The 22,496-nt window shown below is 38.2% G+C and overlaps 1 protein-coding gene across 1 annotated transcript; it reads left to right on the forward strand.

Annotated features, from left to right (window-relative positions):
• Window positions 1–2,660: 2,660 nt before the first annotated feature.
• Window positions 2,661–6,118, forward strand: LOC149400093 (MLO-like protein 10). The gene is made up of 4 exons (XM_089612751.1): window positions 2,661–3,283; window positions 3,408–3,582; window positions 3,680–3,729; window positions 3,818–6,118. Exons 2-4 carry the CDS (start codon window positions 3,416–3,418, stop codon window positions 3,853–3,855), a joined length of 255 nt encoding a protein of 84 aa, XP_089468877.1. The 5' UTR covers window positions 2,661–3,283; window positions 3,408–3,415; the 3' UTR covers window positions 3,856–6,118.
• The last annotated feature ends 16,378 nt before the right edge of the window (window positions 6,119–22,496 follow it).

Here is a 22,496-nt window from a genome sequence, read left to right on the forward strand (position 1 = left end):
AAACAGTCCCGTCGCGTCCCTCAAAGAACGAGTATAAACCCTAGAAAGCCGAACGAAAACCCTAGAGAGTTAACTTTCTCTATCTGATTCCGTTTTTGGGTATTCTGTTCGCCGGGAAGCCACGACGTCGTCGCCGGAATATAGCGGCCGATCTTCAGCACCGTCCATCTCAGAAGCTCTTGCTAGTGCGGCTCGGGTATTGGTTACCCGTCCGTAGAGCCTATGAGTTGGATCGGTGACAGTGAAGCCAAGAAAACCACGGCGGAGTAGCGGTGTTCCGACGAGATCGTGGCTGGAGAAGAGAGACCAGAGACGACCAAGACCACGCCCAGCGAAGCTTTTCCCTTCTTTCTTTGTTTTTTCAATAACATGATTAAATTATTCTTATTGATTTTATAATTTTGTTATATCGTTTTCAGGTTGATAGTGCAACCAAATAGGCGAGGAAGTTTTCAGGTTAAGTTCGTTTAACTTTCCAATAGACAAGATTAAACGAAGCCAAGTCGTTCATAAGCACTCTTCCAATGTGGTACCTTTTCTTGCTTTGAGTTACTTACCCTGACTGTGATGTGGTAGCTTTTGCAAAACATTACAATTCGTCTTTTAAAAAGTAGAACCATCTAGGGAGCGGAGATTAAAAGTTGGGTCTAGCAAATTGTTGAGAAAAAGGACCCCAATAAATAATTTAATATAAACTAAAATAGTTGGATCGGTCCCTCAGAAGTTGCAATATTCGTAAGTTCGGTGCCGGTAGAGACCTCCTCTAATGTATTTGCTTAGATCTGGTCATCTATGATCTTCTGTGTATGTTTTCAGGTTACGCCCAAGATTTAATGTCAACGACGAGGGAACGCTGTTGGCTGTGGAGGCAACCGAGACAAGGATCAAGATCTTGGCATCATGAACTAGGCCTCTTTTCTTCACTGAGAGCTTCCGCGGGAACCCGCCGCCTTGGTTTTAATGAAGTTGAAGGCTATACAATCATGATTGTGGTGATGATCAGACCTCCAAGGTTCGAATTTACGAAGAAAAAAGTAACTATTTTGGGAAATTTATTTTGAATTTAATGCCTACAGTCCCGGTGTCGACCCCGGTCGGGAGCTCGGCGTATTCAAGTTGGTCGTGTCAATCTGCTCGTTGAGCATTTGGCAGGAACGAGATGGAGCTCAATACACACTTGCTACGGAACAACTCGCTCAGGTTTGTTTAGTTATAAAAAGCATGAGAAATATGGGAAAAAATTTATCAATTCCATAAGACTGTACAAAGAACACAAATATCTTGTTGCATTACGAATTTATTTTTTGAATGTATTTTTTTCCCCGAAGAAACTAAATTAGAAGTAAAAAAAAGAGGGAGAAAGAAAGCTTCAGCTAGACTAAAAAAAAAATACAATCTAGATAGCCAATCTTATGTGAAATCTAACAGGCTCAAAGTCTTATATTGTTGAAATTTTTTGTCTAAAAAAACTTTTGTTGGAAAATGCCACTGTTCCTTTCATTCCGTATGCCTCAGCAAGCTGTCCTAGCCATTTACTGGATCTGCCTTGGTTCTTGGACCACATAAATATTTTTCTGGAAAGGAGGCTTATGAAACAAGGGGCGTTTGGCAGTGGTTGGAAATAGCGCACAGAGAATAAAGAAGAAGCTTTAATAAGTGAATTTGGCACAACTCAGGTTTGGTTTTTATGATTGTCTATGTTTTTCTTCTTTTATTTTCACCTCCATTTCATACTATCTGAACATCACGAGCCGAAAGAGACAGAGGTGGTGGATTCAGATACGTCAGTGAAAAAATTGGTGTATGTAGATTATTCCAAATTTTTATAAATTTTTTGTACGAATTTGAGTCTTCTCTTGTTTATAACCAAGCTCTGATATGGATTCATATGGTTTGGTTTTGTTTCTAATTTGATTATTTTACCACTTTCCCAAAATCCAGATTAGATTCCTCGTGATCAACTATCTAATATGCTTCCTGTAAGTCTACTTTTATGTTTTCTCGGTCCTCTCTCCCTCTCTCTATCACTAAATTTTATTCTCTCTAAAAGATGGTTGTAACATTTAATAGTGTTGGTGCACAATAACATCTCCTCCTAGCAAACGTTCATGCAATCCTGAATTGGCCAGAGTTCGACGGTCAAAAAACAGCTGACCATTTTCCAACTTTGCATAGGTAAGTGTTTTTAATTTTTTTTTTTTTTTTTTTTTTTTTTAATATCAGTCATTGTTGTATATTTGTTTAAAATGCGATATGGATTGTCATATTTGTTGCTGAACTCGGAGTTTGGTCGGAGACGGAGGTGATGGGTCAGTTGAGGAAGCTCGATCGGATGCCGACCTGGGCGGTTGCCAAAGTCCATCACAACATCGCCGCAGTAAGTCCTTAGTTTCTTTCTGATGCTGGGAAATGATTTGGGTTTTGGGTTTGTCATCATCTCATTGTCTTGGAGAAAGCCCATCACAACATCGGAGCTGTAAGTTCTTATTGTGTTTCTTTCAGATGCTGGGAAATGATTTGGGTTTTGGGTTTGTTTTTTTTACAGTTTTGAAAGGAAATTTAGTTTGTTTTGTGTATTTGATATTCTTACAAAGAGTATAGTTGACTAAATTTTACACTACTTAAAAAAAAAGTAAGTCTGATTAAATGAACCTCATTTTGCTCTCTTGGGTTACAGGGTGTATTATATTGACATATAAAATTGAACTGGCTAATGAGTAGTGGTAATATTTTAGTTTTATAATAATTTCTTGAGATTATTGTTAAACTACATAATAATATTTCATTTAAGTGGTTCACTGAGAGGCATAAGAGAGCTCTGTTTGAAGCTGTTGAGAATGTAAAAGCAGGTAGATTTCACTGAGTTCTGCTCTCTTTTTTCAGAGCTGATATTGAGTTATGTGAATTCTGATGTGATTTTGGGTATTTCGATTTCCCAAAGCTGATGATTCTGGGCTTCGTTTTGCTGCTCTTGACTTCCAATTAGTCCTACATTGCAATCATTTAAGTCAATACTATTTCATTGGAAAAAGAAACCAACACGCTCATGAGATATTGATTGATAAAACATGTAATATCTGGTGAACTTGAATGGCTCGATTAGGCTTACAGTCCACTCTCTGACTTGAAAAAAAAAATGAATGAAGATTTTTGCTATTGTTGTTATTAACGTGCGCCACTTATTTTTGTAAATGGGCTGCACCAGTTGCACATTCTCATTTTCTTCTTAGCGTTATTTCATGTGATGTTCAGTGGTGTTACGACGATGCTCGGGAAAATAAAGGTATGGACCGTATATATATATATATATATATATATATATATATATATATATATTATTCAATTAGCAGACAAAACTTATATTTGTGTAAAATGAGAGGTGAGTGACAGTTTTGCTGTGTTCTTAGATTTGTGGATGGAAGACATGGGAGCAGGAAACAACTTTTTGTGCCGTTTGTCCAATTTTCCTTGGCTGATGATACCGTATTTACAGTTTCACTTATCTCATGGGACAAGATTTGACTTCCAAAAGTACATCAAAAGTTCACTGGAAGATGAGTTCGAGTTAGTTGTTGGAGTAAAGTAGTGTATCATTTCTATTTGCACTTGCTTTAATTATTGTTTTCTTACTTAGAGATCTTAATCGGTGCCATGATTTGCTTCTCAATACTATTGGCAGTGCTGTTCTCTGGCCATCGTTCGTTACCTTCCTGCTGCTGAACGGCAAAGGTATAATTATATATATGTAATTCTCATCTATGTTTTGAGCTAAAAGAATCTGATTGAAATTTCAAATTGTTGTTGCTTCTTTTTTCAGGATGGCAAGCATATTCTGGGCACTTTGACTCTTCTTAAAATAAGCAAAATCCCTTCTCTCTTTTTAGGTTTTGAGATGTTCAAGCTAATGATTCAAAAAGAAAATGAAAAGAAAATATCATGGATATATAATGGATTGCAGAATATCTTTAGCCTCCAGAGTATAATATTAGTCCATGTTGACAAAGATGGCTCTTAAAATCATAGAGAGACATGTCGTGGTGCAGGGACTCCACTTGTCTAGGGGTCAGACAAATATATATTTCTGGTTTGGTCAGCCATGCTTGGTTCTTCATCTCATCCATTTTGCTTTGTTTCAGGTATATATAACTTCCATAATTCCGAATCTGAATTTTACTCGGGCCAACTTTTTAGTAAATTTGAAATTTTGAATAAAGCATTATTTACAAGGCTCGTGATTCTTTTACCAAAGCTAGCAATATCATTTCAAGTCATGGCATTCTCGTTCTGTTATATTTCGGAATAGTAATTATGGGAAGGTTTTTGTTGTTTTATTGGGACGTTATGGTATTGATATGTGATCAAAATGGTTGGCATTGAAGGGGAATAATCTTTGAAAATATGTTTTCGTTTCATTTGAGTGCTCCGTTTTCACCATTGAGATATATTACGAAGCGCTAATTGGGTTGTTCAGACCTCGTATACCGAGCCATTGATGTATGTGAATCTTATTTATGTGCACAGAAGTTTCATATTTTCCATTGATGAATTTTCACTGTTGGAGTTTTTTTTTAATAGTTTGGCATCATCTCTCTACTTGCAAGATACGCCAAACAAATATTATGCGAAGTTTGTTTGGTTGGAAGAGTAAATATGGCATAGCATAATTACTTTTGGTGTTGGCATAATCACAGGAGTGACCTTAGAAAAACCCGAGCGAGCGCTAATAAACTCTCAGGTGGGTTTAAATGATGGACTATGTTATTTATGGATCTTATTAAGTTTTAATAAATTAGGAATGAGGAATTGAAATGAGGTGGTCTTACTATGCCAGCTGTTTAGATATTGTTGTTTTGAGTAGATCGTGACGTTGAACTGGGACAACTGAGAGAGCTTGCAGAACATCCTGGGCGTGAAGACGGTGGTGATGAATTCGAACACGCAAGTCACATTGTAGATTGTTTGGTTATATCAATATGTTACATGTCTGAACATTATAAAATATCATAGAGGTATGATATTCTAAATCTTTTATTTGACTTTTCAATTTCGGATTCATTATTTATTTTATTTTCCTTTTTTATACTTTTTTTTTATCTTTTATTTATTTAAAGTGATGTTTACAGTCGACTGCAATATAGAGGTATGATCCCTTATATCATGCAACCAGGTTGAATATCGAAGACCTGGTGGCGAGATATGATCCCGCATATCAGGTCGGTTATATTTAACATTTCATAGTATTTGATCAGATTTTATGCCTGCCTCAATGTATATTCTTTTTACAGAGATAATAACTGTGGGAATTGTACTATCTCACTTTACTGACTATTTACTGACTATTTCACTTTCGGGACCAATTTCAGCTTATTCTTTATTTGTTATTATCTTTTCAAAGTCAACCACACTGTGCTCTAAATTCTCTGCACTTTCATATCTATTTACTTACTCTCTAATCTCTATCAGGCTTTGTTCGTTTCCATAATTATTATATAATTTATCTTTCCTATTTACTATTCATGTACATTGATGGGTATCCCAAAAATCACCCTCTCTTTTCTAGGGTCCCACCTCTATCTTGTGTTACAAATATCATGGATTGTGACCTATGCTTAGGATGAGAGGAGTTTATATTCTTTGTATGACATATTGACTATCTGATGCTCTTGAACCTAACACGTGACTCTTTTTGAAGTGATAAATATGAAACATCGACATGATCAAGGTAATTTTTTCTTTGTTTCTAGAGGGTCAATGACTCCATATATAATCTGCTATCGTTTGAATTCAATTATCTTCTAAAACTTAAAATAATTATTTATGTATTGTGTTTTGCTATGTAGGCCTTTATAACTTGCATGTTTATCATGACAATTTTATATGCTGTGCTACCATTTGAATTGTCCTATTTCATTGGGAGACTGACTTATTTTGCCTTTTAGATATTCTTCTCTGGTGGGCTTCGTAGTAGTTCAGTGTTCTTTTTTGTTATGACATTTGTGTATGATTGAATCACGAGAATGAATTTACCTAGGTTTTATGTGTTGACTCGTGATGGTGACTAAAAAATGTCTAAACGCTTATGCTAATGTATCGAATGAATGTTGAGATGTTGGGTTTTGATTTGTGATTTGATTCAGAAGTATAAATGTCAGATTTTAATATCGTGGTCTGTATTATATATAATTTAATGCTACTAGATTTTCTAACTTTTTATTTTGTGATGACATTGCGTGTATATTTGAGGCTATGATTTATTGGTTGGTAGTTTTAGTGATTATGCATAATTTTTTCGGTGTTACTTGCTTTTGTTTCCGCGTGATATATTTATCTTTCTTGGTTGCTCTTTGTTAGAGCACTTTTACTCGGGTCGGCTTTTTTTTTTTTTTTTTTTTTTTTTTTTTTTTTTTTTTCCAATTGAGATTGTTTATTTTTTTGGTTTAGAGTGTTCCGTGTGTATAGCAATTATTTTTTGTACCGTGTTTTGATAAGCTTGTTGTAATATTTTGTTCTATAAGATTTTATTTTGAGTGATTAATTAGTCTCGAAGTCATCTTTCTCTGTTATCAGTATCACACAGTCATGTTCTCACTTCAATAAATTTTAGTTTTAAGTTTGTCTTTACTGAGTTATTGTTTATGTAATTAATTTAGAAGAAAAATAATGCTACAATATAGTAGGTGTCGGAGGGTTTTTTTTTTATAATATATATATATATATATATGTATATATATATATATAATTGAAATATGAAGATATGAGAGGAAATGGCGTTGTGCTTGTGCCCCTATTTTGAGAGTGTGAAGCATTTATGCTTCTTCCATCCGGGGCCGGCCCAATCGTTGCGAGGCCTTAAGCGAAGTTTAAAAATGAGGCTTTAAGTATCAAATTTTTAAAAAATAATATATTTTTTTAATTTTGAAGAGTACTTTTTTTTCTAAATTTAATTCGTTTAGCGTTTCTGTTTGGTCTTCCTACGGAAATTGAGGCTCATTGACAAATTTAAATGGGCTCATTTCCTTTTATAAATTTGTCGTAACTGTTTTTGTGTGATTTCTCATGTCAATAATTATTATTTTATTTTATTTTATATAACTATTAACTATCTATTTTATTATGTTAATAATAACGGTCTATTAAACAAGGCAATAAATTAGCAATAACTATCTAAACCCTATATTTGTGGTTTAATAATTGTCAAATTTTTGAAATATAAAAATAATCGCGTCCTTCTCCTATTAAAATATTTTTTTAGTTCAATTTTTTTAATAACTAATTAATAAGGCTAAATTTGGTATGAGAAAATGGCCACATCATCATCAAAATGGCTAGTTCATAACAAAAAACGAAATGCTGGCTACAATGAAATTTTCATGTTTCAGGCTTAGTTTGTTATAAATTTCAATAAACAATTAACAACAATTTTAATAAAGAAAAAAAGCTAAACCATGTTGTGTGGTTATGGATATCCAAGCCCGTTTTGGACACTAATATTAGTATTTTATTTTGGAAAAAGTCAAAACATAACTCATGCATATGCTAATTTAGCTTGCACATCTGCAGTAAAGGGAAAATATATTTTTATGTATCAAAATATAAGGCAAAGGTAAACATCATTGGGTCTTAAAAAAAAAAAAAAAAATTCGGGGCTCTGGAAAAAAAAAATTAGCCATATGACAAATAAAAAGAGGCCTAAATTGGACCTTATTTTTTCTCAAAATTTTGGAGCCTTATACCACCGCTAAACCTGGCTTGGCGGGACCTCCCGCTCCTCCCGGTCCCGCCAAGCCCCGGACTCCCGTTAGTTGGCCAAACGGGAGTCCCGTCCCGTTACCTACCGGGACGGTAGGGACGGTGCCTAACGGGAATTCGGACCTCGTTAGGCTTAAAAAAAAAAGAAAAAAATTAAAAAAGAAGGACTGAACTGAAAAGATTTTTAAGAATTGGGTTGAAATGAAAAAATGAAAATAGTTAAAGAATTAGATGAAAGGACTTAATTTAAAAGATTTAGAAGTAAATGGGTGGAAAATATGAATATAGAAGAATGTGAAATTAAAAATCACTACTACAAATTAACATATTGGGTGCGGAAGGGTATTAGGTGCGACATGTCGCACCTAAATGTCGCACCTAAGAACATATTAGGTGCGACATGTCGCACCCGATAGTCTTCCAAGCGCCTAAAAATTTCGCTGATGATTATGGCTATCCGGTGCGACTTTGTCGCACCTGATATGCAATTGTCGCACCGGATACTATTGGGTGCGACATATGTCGCACCTAATACCATTGGGTGCGACTTGTGTCGCACCTAATGGGTTTAAAAATTTAAAACGGTCAGAAATTCCCCCCGAATATTTTGGGTTCTGGAATTTCACATTGGGTGCGACAGTGTCGCACCTAATAGTCATATTAGGTGCGACACTTATGACTATTAGGTGCGACTGTGTCGCACCTAATAGGTTTAGGGTATGTTAAATACCCGAACGTCTTCTTCTTCGCCCAAACCGCCTCTCTCACTCTCTAACTCTCTCTAACTCTCTCTCTCTCTCTCTCCGACGCTCGTCCCCGGCGCCACCAGCCCCGCCTCCAGCCCGACGCTCGTCCCCGGCGCCACCAGCCCCGCCTCCAGCGCCCGACGCTCGTCCCCGGCGCCACCAGCCCCGCCTCCAGCGCCCGACGCTCGTCCCCGGCGCGACCAGCCCCGCCTCCAACCCGACACTCGTCCCCGGGCGACCAGCCCCGCCTCCAGCCCGACGCTCGTCTCCGGCGCGACCAGCCCCGCCTCCATTCCCCGGCGTCGTCCTCCAGGTACGCCTCACACACTCTCTCTCTCTCTCTCTCTGTCTCACTCTCTCTCCATCAATCTCACTCTGTCTCTCTCCGACCAGGCCCGACCAACTCACTCTCTCACTCTCTAACTCTCTCTTTTCTCTCTAACTCTCTCTCTCTCGCTTCACCGGAGACGAGCCGAGTCGTCGTCACCCTTCACCATTCACGCGTTCCGGCTGAAGATCGAGACCGAGTCACAGTCTCCACGACCCAGCTCCGGCCGGTAATCTCTCTCTCTCTCTCTCTCTCTCTCTCTCTCTCTCTCTCTCTCTCTCTCTCTCTCTTTCTCTCTCTCTCAGTGTACCTCTCAATCTCACTCTCGCTGTCTCTGCGAGCCTCGCTGCCCAAAACAGGCTCTCGCTGCGAGACAGTCCCTTCGTCCGAGGACGTCTCAACACAACCCCGAGCTTTTGTCCGTTGCTCCGTCGCTCACAGCCTCAAGCCACCGTCTTTGCTCGTCGACTCTTCAAGAGGTTAGTTCATTTATTTATATTCTTATATGTGGTCTAATTAATTAGAAAGTTAATTAGATAGCTAGTTTAGTTTAGTTAGGTTAGTTTTATATGTAAATTATAATTTGAAATGTTAATTTACACATTTTAGTTTGTTAGTAATGTTATATTGTAAATGTTATGTTAATTTTAGTAATGTTAATTTGAATTAATTTAATAACATGTTTAGATTGTATAGTCAAATGCTTAGGTTTGCGATTTAGTAAATGATATATTTGATTGAATTAACAAATGTTATGTTGATTTTAGTAATGTTAATTTGAACTAATTTAATAACATGTTTAGATTGTATAATAAAATGCTTAGGTTTGTGATTTAGTAAGTGATATGTTTGGATTGAATTAACAAATGTTATGTTGATTTTAGTAATGTTAATTTGAATTAATTTAATAATATGTTTAGATTGTATAGTAACATGTTAAATTTAATTTAAACTTATTGAAAATTTATTGCAATGGAGCTACGAAGGTTCAATTTAGTATTTAGTATGTTAATAAGATAGTCTTGGTTGGTTATATATGTGTTTTTTTTTTAATTGCAGATTTTGGTTAGTCAATATTTTAGGGGAAACTCTACCGAATTTTCGGTAGAATAAAACGTATTTCTCAATAAAATTAACTCTTTTGATAATATATTTTAACGAATTAACTAATTTGTCGAAATTGGTTAACTCGTTAATGAAATCAGTAGTGAATTTGTATATATTAACGAATTCTAACCACTTTTCAAAATTAATACATGTCAATCACAATTTCTCTTTCATTCTTACAAATTCGCTCTCGAATCTTTCAAATATTAACGATCCACTATCAATTTCCTAACAATTCATCACTCTCAATTTCATAATAATTCACTCTAAATTTCAAATATTAACGATTCACTCTCAATTTTACCTCTCAATTTCCTAATAATTCATTCTTACAAAATGAATTCTAACGATTCAGTTTTATCCCCCAATTTCCCGTCTCATTCAGAAGAATGTCAAATCCAAGTAGGGACTGGATTACCGAGAACAATCGGTTGAGTTTGCAATATAAAACAGGGGTTAACGAGTTTATCCGCGTTGCAAGCAGACTCCCGAACGAAAACGGTCATTATCGTTGTCCTTGTAAGTCTTGCAATAACGTGAGATGTCTGGACATCGGGGTCGTAAAGAATCACCTTTTGAACAAGGGGTTTACTACGGGATACACCGAATGGTATCATCACGGTGAACGTCGAATGGTAGAAGATGCCAGCGAGACTAACCAAAGAGGAGTCGGTGGATTGCACGATGCTCTCCATGATATAATGGATCACGAGGACTTCGACGATTTTACGGATCCGACTCCGAGTGAAGTGCGTGCAGATGAGCAAGTGGAAGATTTGTTCGCTGAGTTGGAAGCAGAATTGTACCCTGGGTGCAAAGAGTTTTCGTCTTTGTCGTTCTTGGTTTCGTTGATGCACATCAAAGTCACGAACCATTGGACGAACAAGTCGTTTACAGAATTGTTGCAGCTCTTAAGAAAGTCTCACACAATTGGTAATCGAATTCCGGAAAAACACTACGAGGCAAAGGCGAAGCTGAAGCGTTTCGGCATGGGATACGATATGATTGACTCGTGCATCAACAATTGTGTGTTATTTCGAAAAGATCTCGAGAAAGCTGAAGTGTGCCCAATTTGCAATGAGAGCAGATGGAAGCCAACGGGGAAGAATGTATCACAAAAGATATTACGATACTTTCCCTTGAAAGATCGATTGAAGCGATTGTACGCTTCTCGACACACGTCGCTTGAGATGCAGTGGCATGAACGAGATCGCGTCAAAGAAGAAGGCGTTTTGCGACATCCGGCAGATGGTTCGACGTGGAAGAATCTAGATGAGAGACACCCAAATTTCGTTGCAGAGCCTCGTAACGTACGTCTGGGACTAGCTTCTGATGGGTTCAACCCATTTGGGGAAATGAGTCTAGCGTATAGTATGTGGCCCGTGGTACTAACTGCGTACAACTTGACACCTTGGTTGTGCATGAAAAAAGAGTACTTGATGCTAACGCTTTTGATACCTGGACCGAGCTCACCTGGAAAAGACATGGACGTGTTTTTAGAACCACTAGTTGAAGAGCTGAAAGAATTGTGGGATAATGGATTCCAAGTGCGAGACGGGGCGAACGATGAAGTGTTTCGGTTGCGTGCCGCGCTTCTATGGACGATAAACGACTTTCCGGCTCGATCGTATTTATCGGGATGGAGTGGCCAAGGGTATCTTGCTTGCCCCACGTGCAACATTGAGACGCCATCTATGAAAATTAGAAACAGGATTGTCTACTATGACCATCGTCGATTCTTGCCTACGCCTCACCGATTGAGGAAAAGCACTGATCACTACGTAAATCGTCACGAGAAGCGCCTGAAACCTGTCAAGTTGACTGCGCAAGACATACTCGATCAGTTGACTAGTGTGTCTTCCACGAAAACCGGCAAGAATATCGGTAAACGAAAACGTGCTGAGTGCGAATTGAATTGGACCAAAAAGAGCATCTTTTATAAGTTGTCTTACTGGTCAGAATTGGAGTTGAAGCACAACATGGACGTCATGCATATAGAGAAGAACGTGTGCGAGAATCTTCTCGGGACGATGCTCAGCTTGGAAAAGAAGAACTACGATACGGAGAAGTCGAGATTTGACTTGATGGACTTGAAAATCAAGTCTTCTCTGCACTTGAGACAACAAAGGAATGGGTGGTACAAACCGCCAGCAGCGTACACGTTAACGCTTGAGCAGAGACACCGGTTTACCGAGTTCCTTCAATCTGTTAAATTCCCAGACGGGCTCGCTGGAAATTTGAAGAAAAATGTAACTGCTGACGGGAAGCTCACAGGTTTGAAGTCGCACGATTGTCACGTGATCATGCAGAGGCTGTTGGCTGATGGTATTCGCCCTTTTGTGCCAAAACCGATACAAGAGACGATCTCAGAGCTCTGCAACTTTTTCAAGTTGATCAGTTCTAGAACCCTGAGAGTGGACGATCTCGAAAAAGCGCAAGATTCAATCATTGAGATATTGTGTAAGCTTGAGATGATATTTCCGCCAGCTTTTTTCACGATCATGGTTCATGTGACAATTCATCTACCAGATGAAGCGTTGTGTGGCGGTCCGGTGCATATGCGATGGATGTACCCAATTGAGAGATACCTTGGAACGTTAAAACAATTTGTCAGAAATAGAGCTAGACCCGAAGGCTCCATTGCGGAAGCGTACGTTGTAGAAGAGGCATTGACATTTGTTGCAAGGTATCTCGAAGATAAGAAAACTGTCGATGAAGTTCAAGTGCGGGAACTTAGTGTTTTTCGATCTGAAAACTGTGTGCCTTACGGGATGATGAAGCCGATAGTTTTAGACGACGACCAAAAAGAGAAGGCGGAGTGGTACATTTTTACCAATTGTCCAGAAATCGATCCGTATTTGATGTAAGGGATTCTTTCATTTAAATATGTACATAATCTAGCTCATTGTTTTACATCTAATTACGTAATGTTAACAGTGAGCATTTGGAACTTATACAAAATAACTCTGAAGCGGGAACTGCATATTCTGATCTCGAAGCAATGCACATAAAAGAATTCAAAATTTGGTTTGCGAAAAAGGTAAACCGAAAGGATTCATTTGCGAAAAATTGCTACTAAAATTGCTAATGACATCATCTTAATTTGTATATTCCAGATTTATGACATGAAAGTTAGTGGTTCCGACGTGTCTGAAGAACTTTACGCGTTGTCTACGGGATCTATGCAAATTGCTCATCAGTATCCGAGATGCTTTGTGAATGGCGTGAAGTTCATCACTCGTCGTCGTGATAACCAACGAATCACCCAGAATAGCGGTGTTTGTGTGCCCCTGAACGACTTCAACTTTTACGGTCGAATGGAAGACGTAATCGTGCTGAACTATACACATAACTGTCGTGTCGTACTGTTCAAATGCACATGGTATGGTGACAAGTACAATGCAGGACGTATAGTGCACGTTGATAAGACTACCGGAGCAACGAGTTCGTATACCGCCAAAGAGTGGTTTACAGAAGAGCCGTTTATACTCGCGACTCAAGCGAAACAAGTGTTTTACATCCAAGATCTCGTTAAGGGTCGCGAATGGGAAATCGTTCAGGAATGCAATCAACGTGGGATATGGGACATTCCTGAAGTTGATCCGACCACTTCAGCATCGATTCCATTGACAATAGAATTGTCAAATATCGACCGTCTTAATCATCGACACGAAACTGCTACGGCCGAGCTTGTTAATGTCGTTGAAGATGATGAAGAAGTGGATGAAGAAGATGAGGCGCTTGCCGTTTTTTAGGGAGACGATGTTGATGTCGATACTAACATTACATCGAGTGACAACGATGAATGACTAACACCATGTAATAACCGTAGTCGTCGAATAGTAATTACATAGTAATTAAAAATACTAACTACAATTCATTTTGCAGGATGTCTACTTCAGGTCAGGACCCATCAGGAGGAGAGCGTGACCCCCCGCAGATGCCGAGGAAGAAGCGGGGACCAACGACTGGCGTCGTTTCTGCGAGAGCTCGTGTTGGGACCCCTGGAGCGAACACAGCTCGCTACGATCAGAATGCGCAGGCGTTCTACCAAGACGTCTGGGAGCAAAATCTGTTGATCGGGACGTTCCAAAACCGATTAGGAAACCTGATGAAGAGTACCATTCCAGTCGACCTCCCAGACTGGAATCATGTGCCTGCGCAGAGTGTGGCGGCTCTTATGAACTCGATTCATAACGAGTATAACTTCGTTTATGCACATCCCGAGAGTGGCGAGCTTGTGCCTGCAGATCCTATTCGCAACGAGATTGATATGGCTATCATTCGCGATGCAAAGAGGATGCGTCGTGGCCAGAAGTCGAGGTTGTCGCAGCTCTTCTTCAAGACATTTTGCGGGAGTAAGGATCTCGCTAAAAATGAAACTCCCGATGGCTACAACCAAGAAGCCTGGTTGAAAGCAATAGAGGCGTTCGACTCGCCAGAGCATAAGGTATGAGTTGAACTTCCGATGATTATTCGAATTTCTTAAAATTAAACTTCACGTATTTATGTCTTGCAGGCGAAATCTCTCCGCAACCGGGAAAATTCGAAGATGAAGAAGACGAAGGCGAGGCAAGGCTCGAGGAACGTAAGTCTCTTAAAATTAATATGTAATATATATGTGATTCATATTTTAATGTTGAAAAATTACAGCGAAGAGAAGATGGGAGTATAGGCTCGGCTTTAGCGATATGGTTAGAAAAACACCAGGACGCTAAGGGATCGTGGACGACGGACTTCGCGAAGACGCAATACGTAAGTTAATTATTTTTTATTTACTATATTTAATTACTTTATTTTTTCTTATCTGATAAGTTTTTTGTGGTTTTATTTTAAAGGATCAAGTCACCGCCCAGACGATAGATATTTTGCGGCAAGCGGAGGAGCAAAACATCGTGATCTCCCAAGAAGATGCGGAGATGTACGCGATGCGCGATGTTTTGGGAGTGCGCAGAGACTGGGAAGTCGGTTTAGGGCCTTCGATCCCAAGGTCATCGTTGGGTGTTGCCCAAACGCTAGATGGAGGCTCGTCAAGTTCGTCATCTCAGACCGATCCATTGGTTGCCGAGATGCGAGCTCAGATGGATGCCCAACAAGCCGAGCTGCAACTGATGTGGCAACAGATCGCCTTCCTCAGCCAGCAGCACAACCAGCCTTCCACGACTCCTCAACCTCCGCCTGCATCGCAACCAGGTGGGACGGATCAGCAGACGCCAGGTTCCACGCCGGGTTCTATGGATTACTTGCGAGACCGTCCTTACGGAAGCGGCGGAACGAGCGGCAGCGCGTCAGGCAGCGGTGGACGAGGACGCGGAAGCGGTTCTCGAAGTTCTGGCAACTTATTCGGTAGAGGAAATTCTACTATCGATAAGTTTTATAAGAAAAAAAAAATAGGAATTCATTTTTTTCGTTTTTTGGAAAGAATTTGTATTTTTAATTAAGAATTCTATTTTCAGAATATTATTTCTAATTCATTTAGAATTTTGTTTAATTAATATTATTTGAATTTTTATTTTTAATTCATTTAGAATTATGTAATTCATTTTTATTTTGTTAATTTACTTTTTTTAATTTTGTATTTTTTTTTAATTAAACAAACATATTCGGTGCGACATTGTCGCACCGAATACCATGGCGCGAAAACTTTCAGGTGCGACATGTCGCACCCGATATGCATTTACCCGCCAATTCTATAAAATTTGGCAGGAAAATAACTTGGGCATTAGGTGCGATAAGTCGCACCTGGAAGTGTCGCACCTAATGGGGTACCTATTAGGTGCGACATGTCGCACCCAATACCTTCTGCGACGGGTTATCAGGTGCGACATTGTCGCACCTAATAAACCTTTAGGTGCGACATTTGAGGCATTGGGTGCGACATTCGTCGCACCGGATAACGTCTTTTGTCCTAGTGAATGGGCCTCCTAAAAAACTTCACCGACCCCTAAAAAGGTGCGACGGCGAGGAAAAAGAGCACCCATTTCCTCGTTAAATGTTTGAAAATGTATCCCGGACAAGGGCCGGGATATCCCTTTGTTATACACGATACTTTAACCATTTATATTTACGTTTGCAAAATCAACTTCAAAATCGTCTAGAATATCGAAGCACATGAATGTTTCTTGTGCTCGATTTCGATGTTGAATCCAATCTTTTCCGCACGTCAATGCTTCGACCATCTCCGGTTTCAGGCTGCATCTTCTATCGTCGATGATCCGGCCCGCGCTGCTAAAAGCCGCCTCAGAGGACACAGTTGAAACTGGGATGGTGAGGATGTCTTGTGCCATAGATGACAAGATCGGAAACCTCCTCGCATTCTGCCTCCACCAAACCAAGAGGTCGATGGCTTCGTCGTCCGACCTGACCCAATCGTTCCTATCGTACTCTTGGATCTCCGGATGGGACCGTGCGTCGGTTGCGCTTGACCTCGTCTGACTTGCCCCAGCTTCTTGTTGTTGAGGAGACAGGCTGTAAGCGGGCGCGTTGACGAAGACATTCGTGTATTGGTGTCTTCTCGGATATTGCGTCTGTGATTGAGAAGATTGCGCTCGGTATTGCGGTAGAAGTTTCGCCTCGTAAACCTTGAAAAGATAAAAAAAAAGCTTGCGCGATCCTCGGAAGATCAAGTGCAACGTAATCTTGGTCCACAAAATGGTTTCTTATGTATTTCAAAAAAAAATTTAAACCTCCAATTTTACATCGGACGTCTAGAATGGCTCCAAAACCGTATAGTAATGGAACCTTTCCAGCCCCCCAATATTTTAAAAACTTTGCTGTCATTGCTTGAATAGAATCTTGAAAAATAGTTTCGTTTTTATATTTATCAAGATGCACAGCTATTGCGGTCATAGTATGAAGACCGAGAAAAGAAGTGGGAGTGTAAACAGCAGAAAGATAACAAGTTTCTTTATAAAAAATGTCGAGAAAAGAAACAAATGATTCAACCATCCTAATATCCAAATCAGATATAGCGTTTTCGCCATGTACGCTGTTAATGTAAGAAACAATAACATCGACGTAACGCTCGGATAAGAAGTTGGTCAGCATAAGAAAGGTTGAATTCCACCTAATTTTGTTATCTAGGTGAAAGGTGCGTTCTTGAAGGCCGTTTAGTCTAAGCCGTCTCTTAAGCTCATCTACTCTAGAGGTTGAACTATTTACCCAACTTATGTAATTCCTAATCTTGTTTATCGAAGGGTCGTAACTAGCGGCTCCGGCTTGAACTATGAGGTTGATGATGTGGGTAGCACAACGTTGATGTATAAGGGTTTCGTCTGCGTTAAGTTTTTGGTTCAACTCCCTAATCATGGCGTTGTTGCTAGTGGCATTATCTAAGGTCACAGATATAACCCTATTGTTCAAACCCCACTCAGCTAAAACACTAACTATGATATCTAAGATGTTCTCACCAGTGTGAGAACCTTCTATCCTCCTAAACGCTATGATACGTTTGTTCAGGTTCCAATCGCCGTCTATGTTATGGACTACAACGCTCATAAAGTCCATCTTAGATTGACCGGTCCATATATCCGATGTTAAGGCTACGCTATATCTACCAGAGGATATTGAGTCTTTCATTTGTTCCTTCTCTCCTAAAAACCATTTTAGGATATCGGATCTTAAGGCTTTCCTAGACATTATTTGTAGGTTTGGAATAAGAGAACTAGTGAATCTAACAAAGCCTTGAGATTCGATATGACTAAAAGATTGATCGGTTGATACAAAATATTCAACTAAATCACGTCTAAATGTTAAAGGATCGATGTTACTTACTTGGGTTGTAGAGGCTCCAGATTGTGTCCCCCCCTGGCAGTGTCTGTGATGACTCCACAATAGCGACGTCCCAACTCTAGTGTTATGAACGCTAAAGATTTTGCCACAAACGTGACATTTTCCGGCTTTTTCACCGTTGGCAATCACCTCTTCAAAGAACGTCCAGACAACAGACCTCGCTCGACGTCGTGGTGCTTGTGATTGTTGAGGTGCTTGTTGTTGTTGTTGTTGTTGCGGTGGTTGTTGTTGTTGTTGAGGTGGTTGTTGTTGTTGTTGTTCTTGTCGGGCACGTCGTTGTCGTCTTTGTCGGGTATCCTCTTGTTGCTCACGTTGTCGAGGTCGTGGAACTTGAGTTCGAGGCTGAGGTGGTGGTGGTGGGACGTCTTCTTCTTCATCTTCCTCCTCCTCGTCATCATGTTGTTCATTTGGATCTTGGGTTTCGTCGTCGTCTTCTTCTTCATTTGGATTTTGGGATTCACGATAATGTTGCTCGAACACTTGAAACTCTTGAAAAGCGACTTCGGATGGCGGTATTTGTGCTTGATATGCTTGCTCGGGATCCATTTGAGGATAATATGGCATTTGTGTGTTTGGAATTTCGGTGAAATCCGAGTGGTGGAAAGTAGGAGCAACATAATTTGGATCAAATGAGTATTGAGTGTTTGGGTCGGGGGCGTTTTGAGACAAGTGCAACCAATTTTCTTCAAAACGGTGCATTCTTTCACCTTGGGAAGCTCTTCCCCTTCGACCCCCTCGGTTGTGGGATGAAGATGCCATGATAAAATATAAGCGTATGAGACTAAAAACGAGAGAAATTGAGAGAATTCGAGATTGAAATTGAGAGAGAGTTGAGAGAAATTGAGAGAATTCGAGATGATGTGAGAGAGAGTTGTGAGAAAAATGAATGAATTAGGGGGGTATTTATAGATTTTTGAGATAAGTGGGTAAAAAATAGAAATTTTTTTTTTTCCCCCGAGCCCCCAACGGCTATATTTCCAACGGCCATATCCTCAACGACTCTATTTTTTCGGCCGTTGGATCTTTGATCCAACTGCCGAGATCAAAAGGCAACGGCCATATTGGCTAGCGGGACTAACGGGACTCCCGTTTCCCGTTAAGCACAGTAACGGGAGCGGGAGTCCCGCTCCCGTTACTGTGCCTAACGGTAGCGGGGATTCCGTCCCGTCCCGCTACCGTTAGGCCAGGTTTAACCACCGCATAAGTCGCTTAATGAGGTGACCGGCCTTCTTCCATTTTATCCTTTTATAAATGCTTCACGTTTACATAAAATTTAAACTAAAAAGATTCTGCAATCAATTTTATATGACGACCCTAACAAATTAGTACTCTTATTTTTAAAGATCATCATGTACTACTGATGTTATTATTGTTTTTTGTAACAATATAGGGATTGAATAATGTGTCGAACTTTTAATTACTATTTTAGTTAAAAGCAATTTGGGAATTCATTTTCATGCTAACACGATCCATTTTCATATAATACTCTCTCTCTTTTTCTTTAAAAATATCATTGTATTGCAAGTATGGAACTATACAAAAGTGCATATTTTTTTTTTAAAGATAAGTGATATTCATTGCAAAAACAAAAATGTTGGGGCTGGACCTTGTAGTTGGGTCGATCGTGATGAATAAACTAGTTCCACATAAAATCATTTTGTTCTTACAACAATCTTAGAGCTGAAATTATTTTTGAAAATTTAGTTTGCATTTTTATTAGTGACAATTTACACCCTTATTATGATTATTATTAGAAAAATTTGTTGCAACTAGTAAATCTCCTAACTTCTTTTATAATCAAAATTATAGTTAAATTTTCATTTTATTAAAAAAAAATAGTTCAGGTCGAAGTTAATTAAATTAATTAATTAAATTTAGTATCTACTTCGGTTTGATGGAATATTTTATTAATAAAATAAAATTTTGGCTATTTTTTAAAAAGATGAAGAACTATTGGACTACTGGCCTAATTGTCCCTAAAATATTTTGTACGTAGTACACCTTTATCAATTAAGTAATCAAATTGATTTTTGAAAATGAAATTTAACTAATTTTGTAATTTTCTAAATCCAATATATTTTTTCAAAACTTTCATTCTCTAGCTACCTGCTGAAATTTCGACTTTTATCTTTGTTCTTTGAGTTTAGCAAGCTTTGTTCGTGAACATATTTATCAACCACATTTTAATTTCTTGATGCTTCCATGTTACTTCAGCTTTAAGTAACCATGACATACAAATGAGGTTCTTCATGCCACAGGTTTGGTTTATTTAACTTCGATCGATGAAATTAATGTCTGATTTTATCAAACATAAAAAAACTTCTTCCAATAAAAACTTCCAACGAGAATCTTCTCTCTCTCTCTCTCTCTCTCTCTCTCTCTCTCTCTCTCTCTCTCTCTCTCTCTCTCTCTCTCTCTCTCTCTCTCTCTCTCTCTCTCTCCTGCACTGAAGCTCATCTGAGATCTATTGGCTCCATCGCTGTGAAATGTCTTAGCTCGGTCATCAATGGTCGTTAATTTTTAATTTTTTGCAATGTTTAAATGTTTGAAAAATAGAGTTAAGATGTTACTAAGTGTGGTCAAGGACAATCACATAACTAGTGTTTTGTCTAAGTTGAAACGGGTGTGGTTAAGATATTTTGGAGATTCAGTTTTATTTTTCTTGGATGTGGGTTTTTTTTTCATACTCTTGTAGTATTTATTGAAAATAATGTTAAAAAAAAAAAAAATCTTCAAACGAATCGGAGATTTTGTGACTAACATTGTAAAAAAATTGTGATTTTTTAATTGTTTTGATAATGTTGTCACTAAATATTCCAACGAAACTTAAATATGTTTAAGAATTTGTGACAATGTTATAAAAGAATCATGAATTTTGTGACGTACTAAAAAAATCTTGAGTTTATGAAAATTTTGTCAAAAAAATCTTCAAACAAAACGTTTTTTTTATATCGTTATAAAAAAAAAAAAAAAATTAATGACACATATGTTCCTCAAAATACGTTAGCGATGAAAATTTTTCCCTTGATTTTTAAAATTTTGATCTTTTTCCCGTAATAATCGGTGTTGGTTCTATTTTAGCCTTTTGTCTTTTTTTATTTTATTTTAACAACATTCAGTTGAATTGACACGTTTTTGTCAACGCGAAAGACAACTAGCATTGTGTCGTACCGACGGCTTTGAATGGTCTCAAACCACCCTCAGGAATCTCCTCTCCGGCCTAGTCCTCCTCCTCTCAAGCAAAGCAAGCATTTATGCCACCAACTTTCAAATTATACAAAAACAAACCAAAACCTTAGGGTTGGAATTTAACTATGTGATGCCATGACACAACAATTTAGAATTGGTGAGGAAGAAGGTCTACGATTGAGCCAGTTCCAATGCCGCACGAGCTTCTCTTCTCCATATCGTTCAACCAAATGCTCAATGCTCTGTCAGTTGCGTGTACTCTCTCTCTCTCTCTCTCTCTCTCTCTCTCTCTCTCTCTCTCCCAAAAAAAAAAAGATTTCTCCCAAAAAAAATTTCCAACTCACGTCACTTTCTCCGACGAACTGCATCCATCTTCTCCGACTACCGCAACTATTTTTCAAAACAAACTCCTTTCTCCGACTGTAACAGGTATGCATGTGTGATTTTTTTTCGATTGGAACTCTTATTTGCTAATGTTCAACCTCGATTTACATATTAAAATATGGAAAAAAAATGTTTTTTTGGAATCGATTATGAAAATAGATGGTATTTTGGATGTTAGAAGAAAATAATAGTAGTCGACATATTTTGCAGTAAATCTGAGTAAATATTGGATTTACACATATTTACATCTCAAGAAGAACGACGAACCAGTTGCAGTGAAGCTTGCCATCAATGAGAGACCAAAACGCGTTATAAAGAAACCAGCAATGCTACATTCACCATATGTCACGAAGAAGAAAGTAACAAAGCAAGGTGATGAGAATCCAAGCAGCCAACCTAGTTTCTCTCTCAACATCGACGATGTCTAAACCGTTTATCTTGCTTTTTAATTCACCATCAGAATTTCAAAATTTATTCTATTACTTAATGATGTGTATTTTGAGATTTATGTTTGCTAACTCTTTTGGTACTTTGGATTTTTCGTTAATCCAAAGAAACATATATATGAGTAAACTTTGTCATTACTAAGACCTATATATTTTGATGTTATTGGTTAAACTGAAACATGACTTATGTAAATCTGGGTAAATAACCTATCGACGCAAATGTAAATGGACACTCAACCAACATTATTTACATTAGTTTACTGATCCCTACAGAAATCAAGAATGCAATATAAATCTGGACGAAAAATATAAGAAATAATATATAAAAAGAAACAAAAAAATTACAACTGCCACGTCCATTTAGTTCATAAAATAAAGGGATCATTAATAGACTAAATCATGTTCACACTTATATTAGGAAATACAATTCCAAAAATTTCGGGAATAAATTTCATCCGAAAATTCAAATTAGTAATTCTAAATTCAAATGCTCATGGGCAATTTTCGGAAATAAAAAAACCTATTATTGGGCCACGTCATCGGAATGACTATTTACTTAGTATTTACAAAACCTTGGCTATTTAGCAATTTTAAAGGTTTGAGTTGGCTATTTTGCTAAATTACCCTTAATAATATAGATTTTTTAACAGAAAATTAAGAACATAGACAATTTATACATTTGACATTGTTGAATAGCAAATATTTGGTAAATCTTAGGTAAATAGTCATTTTTAAATGTAAATCTTTGATAAATAA

This window comes from Urtica dioica, chromosome 4 (genome assembly GCF_054948205.1).
Source record: "Urtica dioica subsp. dioica isolate 48M chromosome 4, U.dioica_male_clone48M_v1_H2, whole genome shotgun sequence".
Taxonomy (NCBI): domain Eukaryota; kingdom Viridiplantae; phylum Streptophyta; class Magnoliopsida; order Rosales; family Urticaceae; genus Urtica; species Urtica dioica.

Excerpts from the sequence above, each read along its gene's own strand:
- LOC149400093 (XM_089612751.1), top strand. The coding sequence starts at position 3,416 with ATGGAAGACATGGGAGCAGGAAACAACTTTTTGTGCCGTTTGTCCAAT. Across the intron at positions 3,583-3,679 it reads GAGTTAGTTGTTGGAGTAAA|TGCTGTTCTCTGGCCATCGT; the intron begins GTAGTGTATCAT and ends TACTATTGGCAG. Across the intron at positions 3,730-3,817 it reads CCTGCTGCTGAACGGCAAAG|GATGGCAAGCATATTCTGGG; the intron begins GTATAATTATAT and ends TTCTTTTTTCAG.